Source organism: Xiphophorus couchianus, chromosome 14 (genome assembly GCF_001444195.1).
Source record: "Xiphophorus couchianus chromosome 14, X_couchianus-1.0, whole genome shotgun sequence".
NCBI classification, from domain to species: Eukaryota; Metazoa; Chordata; class Actinopteri; order Cyprinodontiformes; family Poeciliidae; genus Xiphophorus; species Xiphophorus couchianus.
The window spans coordinates 8,503,545-8,521,542 of NC_040241.1; the positions used below are offsets into that span (position 1 = coordinate 8,503,545).

Below are 17,998 nucleotides of genomic sequence, written 5' to 3' on the forward strand. Positions count from 1 at the left end.
CTAGCATGGAATCATAAAAATCCTGATTTTATTTATGTTATGATTCGTATTCTTCTAAAATGTAAATTGTGTTTTGGTTGGAGTGAAAAACGAGTATTAGTTGTTAAGCACCTCTTAAACTTATAATGTTTAATAATAATTAGATCCTTATGAAAACAGACTGGACAGTACAGGGAATTTGTGTAAGAAAAAGCTTATTAATTACAGCCTACCATGTACAGTGATGTTCACTGCATTGCTGAACTCTCCTGATCCAAACTCACACCAGAACACTCCACTAACAGAAAAGTATATCTTGATGGTACATATAGATCCAGTCATTTTCCCCCAGATGGAGCAGTCTGACAGGTGGCCTCTTTCTGTAAACCTCATCACTCTCCAGTCAGCAGAGTTTCCCTCACAGCTCAGAGACACAAAGTCAGAGATGAAGTGTTGAACTCTGTCAGGATTCACTGAGAGAGAAGCTGCTGGACGAGGATCTGGAAACAAATATACAATAATGTTTAATCTAGAATGAAGTTCAAAACAGATTCTACCAAATCAATGTTAAAATCACAGCAAATTAATCAAATAAATACATTCAACAAAAACTTCAAGAGAAAAAAAAATGGATTGGTGATCCACCATCTTTCAAATATAACATAACCTGTAGCTGTCACTTTCTCTTTTTAATTTCTGCTTTGCATTTTGAAATGAATATATAAAAAAATACAAGCAGAGATTAAACATAGCTTCTTCATTATATTGATCATGAATTCACCAGCTCCACATACTTTCAAATTACTTTTAAGATAAAGTTAATGACTGAGCAGAAACAAAGCAAAAAGATTTTCAGTTCACTAAGATGAGACTCGCTAAGAAAAACTGACCTGCTGACCAGACAAAACTTGGATCTCTGTATTTTGGTTTTCCATTTCCTGCTTCACACACATAACCTGCTGTGTTAGTGAGTCCATGAACAATGTAGAAATTCTCATCAGTCCCATCAGAGCTGCCAGGCAGCAGCTCATAGCTGTAGGATCTGCTTGATGGATCATAAACAGCTTTATACCAGAAGAACCTGATTCCTGCAGGTGGATGTTCAACCTCACAGATCAGAGTCACTGAGGCTCCAGGACTCAGCCATGATGGAGACACAGAGAGTTGATCTGTTGGAGAGTCACATTGATTTGTTCAACACTGTCACTCTTCAGTCAAGAATAAAATATTTCTACATTATAGTCTTCAGTTAAAGAAAAATATTTTGACACATTGTCAGAAACTCAGTAGAACTGGTGGACTCTAATTTACATTCAGAAACGGCTCATTGAGAAAGTTTGGTTTTTATTTGTATTAAAGCTGCAGTATGTAACTTTTACATTTTTTTTTAAATCTATTTTTTAATTCTAACGCTGTTGTGACAGTACAATATCACACAGATAACATGTGAAGAGATCAATCCACACCACATCCTCCCTGAGCTACTACTGCCATCTGAAGAAATGCTCCACTCCCAGTCAAAAACAACCAATCAGAGCCAGGAGGCGGGTCTTAACGCTGTCGGTCAATGCTGCTCAATGTGCCAACGGCAGAAAAACAACTTACCGTTCCAGGAAAACCATTTTTCTGCCGTCATCAGATGTTATGCTAACCGAAAAACGCAGAGTCCTGACACTTTTAACTAAAGTTTCATACCTTTTAAAACTAAGACAACCTTAGATGAAACAAACGTTTGTCCTGAAGCCAGAACCGTTTTTTTTTTTTTTTATTTCAGCTTATGTATCGGTAAGAACTTGGAAATCCAAAGAATCAAAGTAAAAAGTTTATTAATAATGAAAAAACATTGACCTTTTAACTACTTATCACTTATTTGTATCAAAAATGTGCAACCAGGTTTTTATATAAAGGATTTATGATCAACTTACACACAGTTAATACAACAACATCGCTCCAGTCTGTTGAGCCATCTCCACTTGTTCCTCTGCAGCTGTATCCTCCACTATCAGACTCATTAGCTGAACCTATGGTCAACCTACGGTCCTGGGATGTTTGAGTTTCATTTAACCTGGTTCTTCTCCATTCATACGTCCACTTTGTTCCTTCTCCTCCTGGGATCTGACACTGGAGAGTAACTCCCTCACCTTTGTATATCAGAGGCCAGTTTGGCGTCAGGGTCACATTGGCTCGATTGGAAACTGTGGACATAAATAACATAATGTATTAGTTTAAGAGAAACATTAAATCAACAAAAATATATGTATATTTTTTGTTGATTTAATGTTTCTCTTAAACTTATACATTTAGTTTAAGAGAAACTAAATGTATTAGTATGTATTTTGACCTAAAGTTGAATGATGACTAAATCAGAACTTTCTGCTCCAGTCTATTTCCACTTAGTTCTCCACCAACCTCAGCAACTAACCTCCATTTAGTTGAGTTTAGCTTGACAATCACATTTGTTGCATAATGTATTAAATAAATAAATATCCCTAAGCATATTATGTTAAAAACAGTCAATTCTGACTGTAATGATGTCTAAGATTTTAAAATGTACTGCTATGTTATTTTATGTACCGTCATTACCTTATTTTATAATGTGTTTAGTGGTTTTAAGTGTGAATGTAACATGATAGTTATAATTTTTGGATTTTGCAGCAGCCAGCGTCTGTACAAAAGACAAGTTTATTTAGGGACAATAAAGTTTCTCTCATCTTATGTTTATTTTACATTTTATTAAATTTCTAACACCATTTTTTATTTTTACTTCCATAAAAAAAACCATCAAATAATTCTGCGTGAAATGATCTGCTGGAATAATTCTTCATCTTCTTCAGGCATGTGGAGCATAAATCAGTTTTTAATTCTGGCATCTTTTTATTTTTTCAGCTGTTGACAGACTTATGTAGTTTGTTTTTAATTTCTATTGTTACGTTGAAGAGAAAAGTGCATAAAGGTAAAAATGTGATGAAATGGAAGTTTTCAACCAATACGACAGACCTCGTCTACTTTTAAAGGAAGACTTAAAACAAAGTTGATCAAACTTATAATTACACTTATTAGATTATTCTGAACTATGTCTATAATTAAAAGGTCAGCGGCTAACGCTAGTATACTGGAAGATCTTTGGTCTTATGGGCTCGTTTCGTCTCCAGACCTTTGGAGAACTTTTCAGAAGATTTGTGAATTCTTTCAAACGGCAGTGGATTTTAAATACAAATATGTAATTCTCTGTCAGAAAACTCAACATTTGTTCTTACCGTTAAACAATAAAGCCAAAAGAAAATGAAATATCTTGTGGTTTCTCATTCGCTCTGGCAATATTTTAAGGTTTCGTAATGACACTGGTCTCGTCATAGTGGTTACTTGCATCTGGACTTTGAGCTTTGTGGGTTAACAGGTGAAGCTGTTGTGAAGACAGTTCAGGTCTTTCCACATAAACACCTTCTTGTTTCTGCTACTTAACTTTCCGCCAACAGTTTGAGAGATACTACTATCAATAAAATATTAGACATGAAAAGTCAAGACGATATAATCAGGAAATGTGTCTCACCTTTGGCGTATCCACTGATGACTGAACTGAACACTAAATAAACCAGACACATTTAGGATAAAGACAGAAAAACAGATCAATCAGGAAGACACACAATTGCAATAACAAGAGAAAAACTGGCATTTAAAAACATTTCTGAAATAATTTAATACAACAATGTAGCTGATACTTGTATTCTATCTTTATTTAGAGACAAGCAGCCATTTTAAGAAAACGTTAGTTTAATCATGTATTTTTATCGTTAATAAATTTACTTACAGAATAGCACGTAAAGCCAAGTGTTTCCCATCCTCGCATTTCGACCTGCTGAACAACTATAACCAGGAAATCTTCTATCTTGTGAAAAAAGTGAAATTTCAAGAATACTTCTTCTTTATAGCTGCCTACGTGTTTCCTTCCCATTACTCAGACTTTTAAAAACTGCAGCAGCTTTGACAGCAGCAGTTGCTCAATATATTTATACGTCCTATCTAGGTGTACCTCTGCTAGGTCCTATGTACCTAGCAGAGGTACAAAGCTCTAAATTTGATGGGTTTGTTGAATGAAATTAGAGTTTTTAAAGCTCAATCACACACATTCACATTTTAAATAAACTTGTTTTTCGCCTGCAAAAAGATGAAGTTGCACAAGTATCTTGTGCAAACTACTTCCTTTATTGTCACCCTCCTAAAATAATGGCCTTAGTTTTTTTTTGTTTTGTTTTGGGTTTTTTTACCAAAAGTGAAAAATCTCTTCTGGCAGAGAAAAAAGACATAGGCGATTACTTTAGGAAGGCGATGATATACAAATGCAACTCAAAAAATTCAAATGTCATGGAAAACTTACCTCAGAAAGTAAAAATCATACATTAAATAGATTCATTGCACAGAGTGAGATATTACAAGATTTTATTGCTTGTAATTCTGGGGATTGTGGCTCAAATTTAATGACAATTAAAAGTTTATCTATGCTATGTGCGAAATTAACATCGTTTTAAATTTAGTCAGGCAAAAAAGCTCCTAAGTTCCTGAGTTACAGAAGTTCATATATCTCACTTTTCCCTCTCGCTACTTTCTCAAAAAGCCTAAATGCAATGTTGCAAATTCTCAAACATGAATTAAATAAAAAGCTGATAGATTATGCTCAAAAACAATATTGATCCTTCATAAGCATGTATATCAAAACTACAAAACATCTGGCTATATATCATTTTATTGTTGAAATGCTTTGTGTTTATAAACGCAGCTTTCTTTACATCCCTATAGCAAAGTTTGTCTCGTGTTTAGCAGCTTGAACCAGCTTAGCTTGCGGTATCCATGGCGATTTCTGAATAAACGGCCTCATCAGTTGCTGCAGGACTCCATGTTCCTGCAAACGGAGAGATGGTTTGCTGAAAATATTTGTCAAAGTAGTCATTAATAATGACGCCGACATAAGTTTAACATTAAACTAAAAACGGATGAAAGACAAACGTCTCTCTGCATTTCCTTATTATCTGCAGCCGGGCAACTTAGGACTTTAAGTATAAAAATGGATATTAAAATCAACAGTTTATTGGAAAATTTCTGAGGAAGAAATATAACAGATGACAGACAGATGTATGAAACAGACAAACTGTCACGATTCTCCGCCGTGTGTCTGATGTAAAGTTTAGAGGCTAACTCATGCATATTATGATCATATGAAGCTCCATGATGTCATGACGATGGATTTCAGTAAGAAGATCAACTATTGTCGCTGATTGTACCTGAATCTCCTGTTCTCAGTACAGAGTAAGGAGTGCGCTCATGAGGCTTCCCTAAAAAAAACAAGAAAGGGTCAAAAGTGTCGAGTCTCATGCTGTGTTCTGTGTTGATTGGGACTCACTCTTGTGTCCTACGTTCACCACTTCAACGAGACAATATGCAGCACCTTCCGATTCTTCTGCAAATAAAATACAGGACGATATGTCAATTACTGAATATCAGGCTCATTACATCATCAATTCTTGGAAAATTAATACCTTCTCCTGCAGTTTCAGGGTATTTAACCGACTCATAGAAATGAGCATCACCTAAAGCGTAGAAAGAAAATAAATATATAAAAAAAAGAAAAAATATTTTTAAAGGGTTAAGGAAGGTTTATACACTGTGCTCATCATTCATGAGGTTTCCCTGACAACATAATCCAAAAAAAAAACAATAAATCAAAGTAAATGACGTTCAGTGGTATTTTTTCTACGCTGTGTGTTGTTTGGAAATCACCATCTCTTCCTAAGTTGAATCATATAATACATAACTTACTGATCACTAGGTTCACATAATTATTCAGCTTTTTAAAAAAAATACACTACCGTCTCCTGCAGCTCCATGAGATTTGACCGACTCATAGAGACCAACATCATCTAAAGAGCAGAAAAAGAAAAGAACTTAAAGGTTCTACTGAACAAACATAATCAACAAAGCAAGAAAGATGCATTGTAAGTAAACAATTTAATAGGACGACCTTTTTTACCACTTAGTTTCCTTTTCGTTGTCTGGCATAACAAATTATTGTCTGTCAGTAAAAAGAAATTGATAATACATGTAAATAACTAATATCAAATTCTGACCGTGAAGAAGAGCGTTGCAATCATGGCTTCCAGTCTGGTTGACGACGTCGTTTCTGTTGGAGCTCTGATTGCTGCTCTCTGACTGATTGGAGCTGAAACAGAGAAAACTGTGAATTTGAGTCAACAAACTGTTGTTGGTTCATCTCTGGGATAAAATAAGTGTGGTACCAACCTGATACACCATGAATCTGTAAAAGACAATAGTTATATTATTTTGTTGTTCAAACCGTCATGTAGATACAACATCAAAATGTGGTTTGATGTTTGATTTAAGAGTTTTTCTGATCAGGTTTGTGAAGAAAACTGTCTCACCTTTGGACCGTCTGCAGCGCCACAACAAGATCAGGAGAATAATGAGAATAATGAGAACGATTCCAACAACTGATCCAACGATCAACATGACAGGAAATGAAGAACTGACAGGACTGGATACAGTTACTGGAAATAAGAAAAACATTGAAAAAGAAAGAAATTTGCTGATTTTTATTAGCCTATTCTCTGTTTGCATAAAAACATGACGTTTCCACAATAGTATCTTATAAAAATAAAATTCATCAAATATTTTAATCCTCCTCACCTCTAACAGACATCCAGCTCCTTGGTGACTCTTTTCCTGAATGTTGACATTTGTAGAAACCTTCATCTGACTTTGACACTGCAGAGATATTCAGCTCCTCTCTACTGTCATTATTGATGAGTTTATTATTATGATAGAAAAACACATTGGAGAGAAGATTTTGTTTTTTATCTCTGCAGCTAAGAGTAACAGGATCTCCTTCAGTCACAGGATGAACAGGGCTCACCAGGATAACATCATCATGATCATCATCTGTAAAACATATAATATCACATTTCAGAAGTGATTTTTAGAAATGGAGGTTACAGAGGAACATCAGTTAAAAAATAATCAAGTACAAAGCAGTTTTTTCTTTTGCCAAGATTTAACACTCAATTTCACGTCAAATTAAAAAATACCTAAATGTGAATTGTGTCACTTTCTGCACATATAAAGTAGAGAAAAACTGTAACTATACAAGACTTTTGAAAATGAAAATGATATTGATATTTTCATTTGATATGAAAATGATATTTTCATTTTCAAGTTTTGACAGTCATTATTATGGATTCCTAACAAAGTAAACAAATTAATGTCAATAATGATAAGTTGGTTTCAGTTAACAGTGTACTGGGATGAAGAGAAAGCAAAGATTTGGATTTTTTTGATATACAAAGAGTGTAAGAACAGTACTAGAAATCATAACCTGCCATGTACAGTGATGTTCACTGCATTGCTGAACTCTCCTGATCCAGACTCACACCAGTAAACTCTACTAACAGACCAGTACGTGTTGATGGTACATATAGATCCAGTCATTCTCCCCCATCTTGAGCAGGTAATGTCTGACAGTTCGTCTGTTTCTGTAAACATCCTCACTCTCCAGTCAGTAGAGTTTCCTCTACAAGTCAGTGTGACAGATTCAGACATAAAGTGTTGAATTCTGTCAGGACTCACAGTGAGAGAAGCTGCTGCTGAACCTGAAAAACAAAATACATTTTTAAAGATTTTACTTCAACACAAAATTATGCACAATGTTTTACTTCACATGATTAAGGTATTACTTTTATACAGAAAACAAGAACATTTAAACAACTCAATGAAGTTAATGCATAAATCATACTTAAATTCTTTTAACAATTTCAATATCCCTTAAACTATTTAGACAGGCATCTATCCAAGCATTCAGAAATATATCAATAAGGAAGTAATTGATATATTTCTGATTTCTATACATCATAAATCAGAGATATAACTTCATACAGAACTCAAAACCTTCACTGGTTCCTTCTTGTTGCAAGGAAACAAAGCTGTGCAGTTTGTCATTCTGTCCAATATTTTACCAATCAAGCAAACAATCTACAAATCTATCCAGAGTCTTAAGCTCATGAACTATAGTTGTGCATATCTGATACTGAACATCAGAATTATATTACTAAGGGAATACACTGTAATTTTTACATAAAATTTGTTGAAAGTTAGACCACTGAGAAAGAAAGAAACAAACAAACAAACAAACAAACTGACCTACAGACCAGGCAAACTTTACTTCACTGTAATCAGAGTAAAACTTTGGTTCTCCTCTTCCTGCTCTGCAAACAAATCCTGCTGTGTGAGTCGGTCCATTAATGTTGAAGGAGTTCTGCTCAGTCCCATTGGTGCTGCCAGGCATCAGCTCAAATCTGTAGTATCTGCTGGATGGATCAGGAACAGCTTTATACCAGAAGAACCTCCATCCTGCTGATTGAAGCTTCAAATCCTCACAGCTCAGAGTCACTGAGGCTCCAGGATTCGGCCATGATGGAGACACAGAGAGGACAGGCTGAGGTTTGGGTGCTGGAGAGAGAGAGATGGTCACAAAAATGTTATTTTGAATAAATTTCTAGTGTTGGAGTAACACTTTCCTCTGATGGATGAGAGATGATGAGCGCTAACGCCATGAATAATTAATACATTTCATGTAACTGTTTACACAAGTCACTGATTTTTAATGACTTGTCATGTGAATGAGCTTAGCATAGCAGAACATGGACAAAGATTTGTTCACATTTGTCATGGAAATGCAGCTACTCATTGTAACCTGCAGTAAAAGTTGATTCTCAGTTATTGATATGCGTGAAAGTATAAAAAAACATTCTTACACACAGAAAGAAATATTTCATTAAATATTGATATTTGCTAGTAAAATCCCTGTAAACATAATTTATACATGGTGAACTCACTGAACACTGTTAATGTGATGAATCCCCACTTTGTTAAGGTGAAACTGTCTCTTCTTCCTCTGCAGCTATAATCTCCACTGTTATAAGCAGTGATCATGAATTCACTGGATGTTGGAGAGTTTATATTGGTTGGTTTCCATTCATACGTCCACTGAGTTCCTCCATCATCCTGGATCTCACATCTCAGAGTGACTCTCTCTCCTCTGTAGATCTTTGCCCAACTGGGTTGTTGGATCACAGTTGGTGTAATGGGAACTGATCACATAAACAGAGAGCAGATATTTCCATACATCAAATAAAGAGACACAAACACACTATTTACCAACGTCTGAAATCAAATCAGACCAAACTTCCCACAGGTGTGTCTTCAATTAACTCAAATGTGTCATTTAAACTATCAGAAGTTTGTGGAGGGAAATACAAAAGGTTTGACCAAAGCCAGACAGTTTAAGAGACAATTATCCACGATACTGAAAAAAGGTATATACATTTCTTAATTCAAAGATAACTGCAAAAAAATCTCAAATGTGCTCAATACGTCTTTTTGTTTGTTTCTTTTCTCATTTAGCAAATAGAAATAATTTTGGTCGTTCTAATTGACCTAAAATAAGAAAATGTTGATTTAACTTCATACACTGAGAAAACAGTTTTAATGACTTTTGATCCAGTGAATGTGAACATCTGTCTCTAACAGTAGGTGTCTAATATCTCTCATTATAAGTGATAAAATAAAATGATCACTGGTAGAGAACGATAAAACAAAACATAGCAGTATTAGACATATAACATGCACTTCCTATAAATTACTGGCATACAGTCTCAATGTTGGACTGTATTCATTATATAATCACATTTGTGACAGTTTCTCCATCAAACAGACAAACGTTGCTGCAGTAAATCCTCCTACATTAATATCAACATAGAAATTCATAGTCTGGCTTAAATATCTGACAACATGAACAGGAGCAAATTTTCTGCTTTCAGGCGTCATTAGATGGAGTTACAGATGATGATCATCACACTGGAGTCATAATGTTTTTAACACCACTGATGAACAAAGAAACATTAAAGATGTTTCATTTCACAATAAAGACAAGTTTACCTGTTTTCTGAATAGTGACCTCTCTGCTGGTTTCAGTATAGAAAACTGGATCTCCTCTTCCTCCTCTGCAGCTGTACTCTCCTCCCTCTGAGATGGAGAGGACTCCATCCGATTCATTGGTTCTGATGGGCTGAGCTGTAGAAGACTTGGACTCCAGTCTGAACCAGTCAAACTTCCAGCCAACACCGATGTCCATAAAGCAGCTCAGTGTTACACTGCCCCCTGCTGGTATGATGTTAACTCTTGCTGTTAGTGAGGCTTTGGGTCGATTTGCTGGTTGAAACAAACAGAAACAAGACAACCTTTAGAAAGTGGCTTGTTTGAGGAAACAAACTGTTCAGATCAATCAAACTTTAACTTCTGAGTCACTTATGCTGTTTGATGTTTAACGCTTCCTGGCCAATTTATTGTTGAAAATTAGAATTTGTTCCCAATCAATTTACCTGATTAAAAAGAAAAACATTTAAGAACTATTCTTTCAAGAACCAGTATTTGGAAGCGTGACTAGAACCGACTGAACGGTTTCCTTCACTTCCTCTGCTTCCATTGCTAAAACTACAGACAGAGTACATTTCTAAAACAACGCAGAAAATCGACATCATTGTTCAGAAATTCTTCTGTTCACTGATTGGCCCAGTAGAAATTCTACTGGAGAAAATCCAAGTCAATAGGAGAAAACCCAGACAGATCACTGAAGAGAGATTAGAACTGAGCAGAACTGTGTAGGAAGGCAATGGCCAGGCTAAGATAAAATAGCCTAAAACTGTTACAAATTATTTCTGATTTATCATTTAACATGAGAACTAAAGCAGATGTGAGGAGGTTTGCATCCAAAAATGTTGTCTGGTGTTTTAGGATTGTGTGAATGAGGATGTTTCTGTCAGACTTACATTTTACTGTCAGTGTAAAGGCAGAGCTCCAGTCTGATCTCTGATAGCCTTTACTAGCCAAACACCAGTAGCTCCCACTGTCAGACTCAGAGACGCTGCTGATCCTGTATTCATTGGATGTTGGAGATTTTCTCTTGCTTGGACTCCATTCATACGTCCACTGAGTTCCTTCATCATCCTGCATCTCACATCTCAGAGTGACCGTCTCTCCTCTGAATACAACAGGCCAGCTGGGATGCCGGTTCACAGTCGGCCCAGACACTAAAATGAATAATATTCAGTCAGAAGACAGAAACTTATATTAAGCAAAAAAGAAAAATGCTTAATTCTTATAGATTACAATTAGCACCTTCATTAATTGGTGATATGTAAATAAAACATTTTGTGTTTTGTTTCTTACAAAGCAAGACAGAAAAACATGTAATAATTTAAGGTGAACCACAAACAGAGCACAATGAACAGTAAAAAAACTTGAAAAAAACAGATTAACGATTTAAAGCAGCTTTTTTTTTGTTTGTTTTATTTCAGAATAGAACTGAACTCACCAATTTTCTGAACGTTACTTTTTTCTGTATGAAAAACTGGATCTCCTCTTCCTCCTCTGCAGCTGTACTCTCCTCCCTCTGAGATGGAGAGGACTCCATCCGATTCATTGGTTCTGATGGACTGAGCTGTAGAAGACTTGGACTCCAGTCTGAACCAGTCAAACTTCCAGCCAACACCGATGTTTATAAAGCAGGTCAGTGTTACACTGCCCCCTGCTGGTATGATGTTAGCACTTGATGTTAGTGAGACTTTGGGTCGATTTGCTGGTTGAAACAAACAGAAACAAGACAACCTTTAGAAAGTGGCTTGTTTGAGGAAACAAACTGTTCTGATCAATCAAACTTTAACTTCTGTCGCAGCCTTTCATTACAAAAAAGCAAAAAAAAACTCCAATAAAGGCTGTGGGTGGTAACGGGTGGTTTGGGATTTGTACGCACTTTGACTTGATTCATTTATTGTTAAAGTTGAAATAAAAGGTCTTGTAACTTAGTTGAAATGAAAAATACTCTCAATTTAATGTTCAAGTTGTTCAAGTGGTCAAAAAATCATTCTACAAAAATCTCCCGTCCACACCAGACATCCACCAAACAATCCACCAAACAATCCACCCAGCACCCGGTGTGTTCTTAATTGCTCAAATTGGTGGGCGGGTCTAACGATTAACAATGTAATCTAAATAATTCCAAATATAAAAATTAATTACAAATTTTGAATCTAAATTAACTTAAATATATTCCCAAAGAACAAAACAAAATTGGTAGAAATTATAAACTACAAAACTTTTACATAAATGGCCACGACAACTTCTGAGTCACTTATGCTGTTTGATGTTTAACGCTTCCTGGCCAATTTATTGTTGAAATATATAATTTGTTCCCAATCAATTTACGTGATTAAAAAAAAAAAGCTTAAGAACTATTCTTTCAAGAACCAGTATTTGGAAGCGTGACTAGAACCGACTGAACGGCTTCCTTCACTTCCTCTGCTTCCATTGCTAAAACTACAGACAGAGTACATTTCTAAAACAACGCAGAAAATCGACATCATTGTTCAGAACTTCTTCTGTTCACTGATTGGTCCGGTAGAAATTCTACCAGAGAAAATCCAAGTCAATGGGAGAAAGCCCAGACAGATCACTGAAGAGAGATTAGAACTGAGCAGAACTGTGTAGGAAGGCAATGGCCAGGCTAAGATAAAATAGCCTAAAACTGTTACAAATTATTTCTGATTTATCATTCAACATGAGAACTAAAGCAGATGTGAGGAGTTTTGCATTCAAAAATGTTGTCTGGTGTTCTAGGATTGTGTGATTGAGGATGTTTCTGTCAGACTTACATTTTACTGTCAGTTTAAATTCAGAGCTCCAGTCTGATCTCTGATAGCCTTTACTAGCCCTACACCAGTAGCTCCCACTGTCAGACTCAGAGACGCTGCTGATCCTGTATTCATTGGATGTTGGAGATTTTCTCTTGCTTGGACTCCATTCATACGTCCACTGAGTTCCTTCATCATCCTGCATCTCACATCTCAGAGTGACCGTCTCTCCTCTGAATACAACAGGCCAGCTGGGATGCCGGTTCACAGTCGGCCCAGACACTAAAATGAATAATATTCAATCAGAAGACAGAAACTTATATTGAGCAAAAAAGGGAAAATGCTTAATTCTTATAGATTACAATTAGCACCTTCATTAATTGGTGATATGCAAATAAAACATTTTGTGTTTTGTTTCTGACAAAGCAAGAAAAAAAAAACATGTAATATTTTAAGGTGAACCACAAACGGAGCACAATGAGCAGTAATAAAACTTGACCAATAAACAGATCAAATATTTAAAACAGCTTTTTTGTTTGTTTTATTACAGAATAGAACTAAACTCACCAATTTTCTGAACGTTGCTTTTTTCTGTATGAAAAACTGGATCTCCTCTTCCTCCTCTGCAGATGTACTTTCCTCCATCTGAGACACTGATGTCTCTGTTTGGTTCACTGTTTCCTCTGAACTGATCTGCAGAATATTGTTGATCATTTCTGAACCAGTCAAACTTCCAGTCATCAGATTCGTCCACAGAGCAGCTCAGTGTTATGCTGCCCCCTGCTGGTATGATTGTTCTGTCTGCTGTCAGTTTGGCTCTGGGTTCATCTGCTGCGGTTTTAAAATTAAAAAAAAAAATAAAGAAAAATAATATTAGTGACCATTCTATTCTTGATGGCTAAAAAGAAACTCAAAAAAATTGCTAACATATTCAATACAGTCTTAAAACAAGAAAATATGACAGAGGAAACATCAATGCATTTCAATTCACAAGCAAACTAACGGGCCGGTTTCTGGATCACGTGATACGGCCCGATTGCGAGGCTTCAAACGTCACCGCCCGTTTCTGCACCACAAGCCTCGATACCCGATTCACAAAAATCCTCATTGATTATTCGATACACGATAAATCATAGAAGATGATTTACTTCAGGAAAAACAAAGCTAATTTAACACATTTAACCATCTTAAAATGTTGAGTATTGCTTAGTACAACATTAAATTTATGATTAAAGAATTAAAGTTGTGACTTAACAGTAAATTACAGAGTTACTTTGTAATATTTACTTCAGTGACATGTAGCTGTTTTTATTTATCTCCCATGTTTTTCTTTTGCTTGTAGTCAGAAATAACAGAAAATCATGGTTTTATATTAAATCCAAACAATATAAAGTTTCTAAATCAGACTCACGTCTCACTGTCAGTGTGACGGCATCGCTCCATTCTGTTAGCTGATGACCTCCTCTAGCCATACAGCTGTACTCTCCACTGTGATATTCATCGACTGTAATGGTTCTGTATTCACCAGATCTTTTTTCAGCGTTTCCATTGTTTCTTTTCCATTCATACATCCACTCAGTTCCTCCTGCTCCCCAGATCTCACATCTCAGAGTGACTTTCTCTCCTCTATATACAACAGTCCGATTGGGTTGTAGGATCACAGTCGGCTTGGAAACTATTCAACAAAAACAACACAATTTTCAACAGGAAAACAGACAGAAATATTCTGTGGGTTGTTTGCATGTGTGATATGAAGGTAAAACAAGGTTTGTTTTGTTTTCTTATGATATAAACCTAAAATCTAAATCAAATAAAATGTTATTTGTATAGCAAATTTCAGCAGCAAGGCATTTCAAAGTTCTTTACATCATTACAAACACAGAAACACAAAGCAATATAGAATCAACAATCAAACCACAACATTAATTAAAGTTCCATCAATACATTTGTAATTGATCACATTTCAAATACAATTCTAAACAGGTGGGTTTTCAGTTGAGATTTAAAAGAAGTCAGTGTTTCAGCTGTTTTACAGTTTTCTGGAAGTTTGTTCCAAATTTGTGGTGCATAGATGCTGAAAGCTGCTTCTCCTCGTTTGGTTCTGGTTCTGGGGATGCAGAGCAGAACCAGAACCAGAACCGGAGGACCTGAGAGGTCTGGAAGGTTGATACAACACCAGCAGATCTTTAATGTATTGTGGTGCTAAGCCGTTCAGTGATTTGTAAACTAACAACAGTATTTTAAAGTCTATTCTTTGAGCTACAGGGAGCCAGTGGAGGGACTTTAAAACTGGTGTTATGTGCTCTATCTTCCTGGTTTAGTGAGAATTTAGTGTAGAAATAAATAAACACTAAGAATAACCCAATAGTAGAGTCCTCATCATGGGACAAACAGAATAGCTTAAACAAACACATTTGTAATTAAAATAACCATATTAATTAGTGTATTTTTTTAATTACACTAATTCTAAGATGTTACACATCTTAGCTAAAGTACATCTGAATTAAAATCCAGTAACAAAGACGAGCATATAAACTCTAAATTACTTCAAAATCTAATTGATCAAACCTTCAGTATTATAAATAGAAAGATGAAGCAAAAAGGGTTTAAACGTGAAACTGAAGATAATTAAGATGAATGAAAACTCAAAATGTATCAATCAACATGAACAGAAACATTTCATTTTAAGGCATCATCAAATGGAGTTACTATCATATAAATACTGTTTTACTGATGCTTGTTGTTATCATTGGGATTGCACTTTGGCTTCCATAAAAAAGCAACTGATAAACAAATGTTAGATTTGAAGAAAGATTGTTATTTTATTACAGAAAAAGAACAAACTCACCGGTTTTCAGAACTAAGACGTCTTTGCTTTTTTCCGTTTGAAAGACTGGATCTCCTCTTCTTCCTCTGCAGCTGTAAACACCTTCATCTGAGACACTGATGACTCTGTATGGATCACTGTTTTCTCTGAACCGAGCTGCAGAATATTGTTGCTCATTTCTGAACCAGTCAAACTTCCAGTCATCAGATTCGTCCACAGAGCAGATCAGTGTTATGCTGCCCCCTGCTGGTATGATTGTTCTGTCTGCTGTCAGTTTGGCTCTGGGTTTATCTGCTGCGGTTTTTAAATAAAAAAGGAAACAAAGGAAAATCATATTAGTGACCATTCTTTGCTTGGTTATTTCTCTGTTTAAGGCGGTTTCTCTGTTTTGCCTTTTGTGATAATTTATTATTAACATGTACAATGCTTATTAGGAAAGATTACATTATTGCCAGACAAGGAGAAAATACGTCCATTAAAAAAGGAAACTCAAAAAAATTGCTAACATATTCAATACAGTCTTAAAACAAGAAATTATGACAGAGGAAACAGCAATGAATTTCAATTCACAAGCAAACTAACGGGCCGGTTTCTGGATCACGTGATACGGCCCGATTGCGAGGCTTCAAACTGTAGTGGCCATTGTTTGTCAAACCAATAAAAGGTCCATCCGCCACTATGAGGCACTGGGGTCCAGATTCTTCACACAGGCAAAAGAAGGTTCACTGTCCAAACTTGTTTTGTTGTTCTGGATGATTTATTTTGTTTCAGCAAAACACTTACAGAGTTCAAACCTTTTCTTGTTTTCAGGCTACCTCGCTTGCTCTGTTGCTCTGGTAAAAACCATAAGCCCCAAACCCAAATGCCTGCTTGTCTTTACCAGACCCCTACACTTATAGAAAGTGGATTGATCCACCTCACTTCCTGTCTTTAGAAAACGAATAAATAAGAACAAATAATAAAAACATAAGATAAATAGAATCGACAATTATTAACCTGCAAATAATACAAAAACTAGAAATGTAAAAATAAACTAACAAAATTCAAATGCATAAAGAAATAAAGAATAAATAGCTCCAACAAACGTCACCGCCCGTTTCTGCACCACAAGCCTCGATACCCGATTCACAAAAATCCTCATTGATTATTCGATACACGATAAATCATAGAAGATGATTTACTTCAGGAAAAACAAAGCTAATTTAACACATTTAACCATCTTAAAATGTTGAGTATTTATGATTAAAGAATTAAAGTTGTGACTTAACAGTAAATTACAGAGTTACTTTGTAATATTTACTTCAGTGACATGTAGCTGTTTTTATTTATCTCCCATGTTTTTCTTTTGCTTGTAGTCAGAAATAACAGAAAATCATGGTTTTATATTAAATCCAAACAATATAAAGTTTCTAAATCAGACTCACATCTCACTGTCAGTGTGACGGCATCGCTCCATTCTGTTAGCTGATGACCTCCTCTAGCCATACAGCTGTACTCTCCACTGTTGGTGTAAGAGACTCTGTTGATTCGGTATTCCTTGGATCTTTTTTCAGCGTTTCCATTGTTTGTTTTCCATTCATACATCCACTCAGTTCCTCCTGCTCCCCAGATCTCACATCTCAGAGTGACTTTCTCTCCTCTATATACAACAGTCCGATTGGGTTGTAGGATCACAGTCGGCTTGGAAACTATTCAACAAAAACAACACAATTTTCAACAGGAAAACAGACAGAAATATTCTGTGGGTTGTTTGCATGTGTGATATGAAGGTAAAACAAGGTTTGTTTTGTTTTCTTATGATATAAACCTAAAATCTAAATCAAATAAAATGTTATTTGTATAGCAAATTTCAGCAGCAAGGCATTTCAAAGTTCTTTACATCATTACAAACACAGAAACACAAAGCAATATAGAATCAACAATCAAACCACAACATTAATTAAAGTTCCATCAATACATTTGTAATTGATCACATTTCAAATACAATTCTAAACAGGTGGGTTTTCAGTTGAGATTTAAAAGAAGTCAGTGTTTCAGCTGTTTTACAGTTTTCTGGAAGTTTGTTCCAAATTTGTGGTGCATAGATGCTGAAAGCTGCTTCTCCTCGTTTGGTTCTGGTTCTGGGGATGCAGAGCAGAACCAGAACCAGAACCGGAGGACCTGAGAGGTCTGGAAGGTTGATACAACACCAGCAGATCTTTAATGTATTGTGGTGCTAAGCCGTTCAGTGATTTGTAAACTAACAACAGTATTTTAAAGTCTATTCTTTGAGCTACAGGGAGCCAGTGGAGGGACTTTAAAACTGGTGTTATGTGCTCTATCTTCCTGGTTTAGTGAGAATTTAGTGTAGAAATAAATAAACACTAAGAATAACCCAATAGTAGAGTCCTCATCATGGGACAAACAGAATAGCTTAAACAAACACATTTGTAATTAAAATAAC

The 17,998-nt window shown here is 35.6% G+C and overlaps 2 protein-coding genes across 3 annotated transcripts in view; both read right to left on the minus strand.

The window, feature by feature from the left end:
* Positions 1 to 17,998, minus strand: part of LOC114157040 (uncharacterized) — a 36,193-nt gene that overhangs the window by 4,756 nt on the left and 13,439 nt on the right. Inside the window, exons 3-5 of the mRNA XM_028037725.1 lie at positions 1,905 to 2,174; positions 870 to 1,148; positions 213 to 479 (exon numbers count right to left, since the gene is read on the minus strand). Coding sequence (XP_027893526.1) covers positions 213 to 479; positions 870 to 1,148; positions 1,905 to 2,174 — 816 coding nt within the window. The remainder of the gene's footprint in view (positions 1 to 212; positions 480 to 869; positions 1,149 to 1,904; positions 2,175 to 17,998) is intronic.
* The window catches only part of LOC114157034 (basement membrane-specific heparan sulfate proteoglycan core protein-like), a 67,117-nt gene continuing 53,518 nt past the window's right edge, over positions 4,400 to 17,998 (minus strand). The window contains exons 5-15 of one of the 2 annotated variants that reach the window (XM_028037704.1): positions 16,980 to 17,243; positions 15,577 to 15,849; positions 14,140 to 14,403; positions 13,296 to 13,559; positions 12,750 to 13,010; positions 11,414 to 11,677; positions 10,869 to 11,129; positions 9,979 to 10,251; positions 8,877 to 9,131; positions 8,182 to 8,490; positions 7,343 to 7,634 (exon numbers count right to left, since the gene is read on the minus strand). In XM_028037704.1, coding sequence (XP_027893505.1) covers positions 7,354 to 7,634; positions 8,182 to 8,490; positions 8,877 to 9,131; positions 9,979 to 10,251; positions 10,869 to 11,129; positions 11,414 to 11,677; positions 12,750 to 13,010; positions 13,296 to 13,559; positions 14,140 to 14,403; positions 15,577 to 15,849; positions 16,980 to 17,243 — 2,969 coding nt within the window. In that variant the 3' untranslated portion in view covers positions 7,343 to 7,353. Of the gene's footprint in view, positions 4,877 to 5,255; positions 5,307 to 5,374; positions 5,432 to 5,510; positions 5,562 to 5,840; positions 5,892 to 6,098; positions 6,191 to 6,270; positions 6,287 to 6,410; positions 6,537 to 6,675; positions 6,928 to 7,342; positions 7,635 to 8,181; positions 8,491 to 8,876; positions 9,132 to 9,978; positions 10,252 to 10,868; positions 11,130 to 11,413; positions 11,678 to 12,749; positions 13,011 to 13,295; positions 13,560 to 14,139; positions 14,404 to 15,576; positions 15,850 to 16,979; positions 17,244 to 17,998 lie in introns of those variants that run through there. The other variant, XM_028037703.1, reaches the window with a different exon arrangement.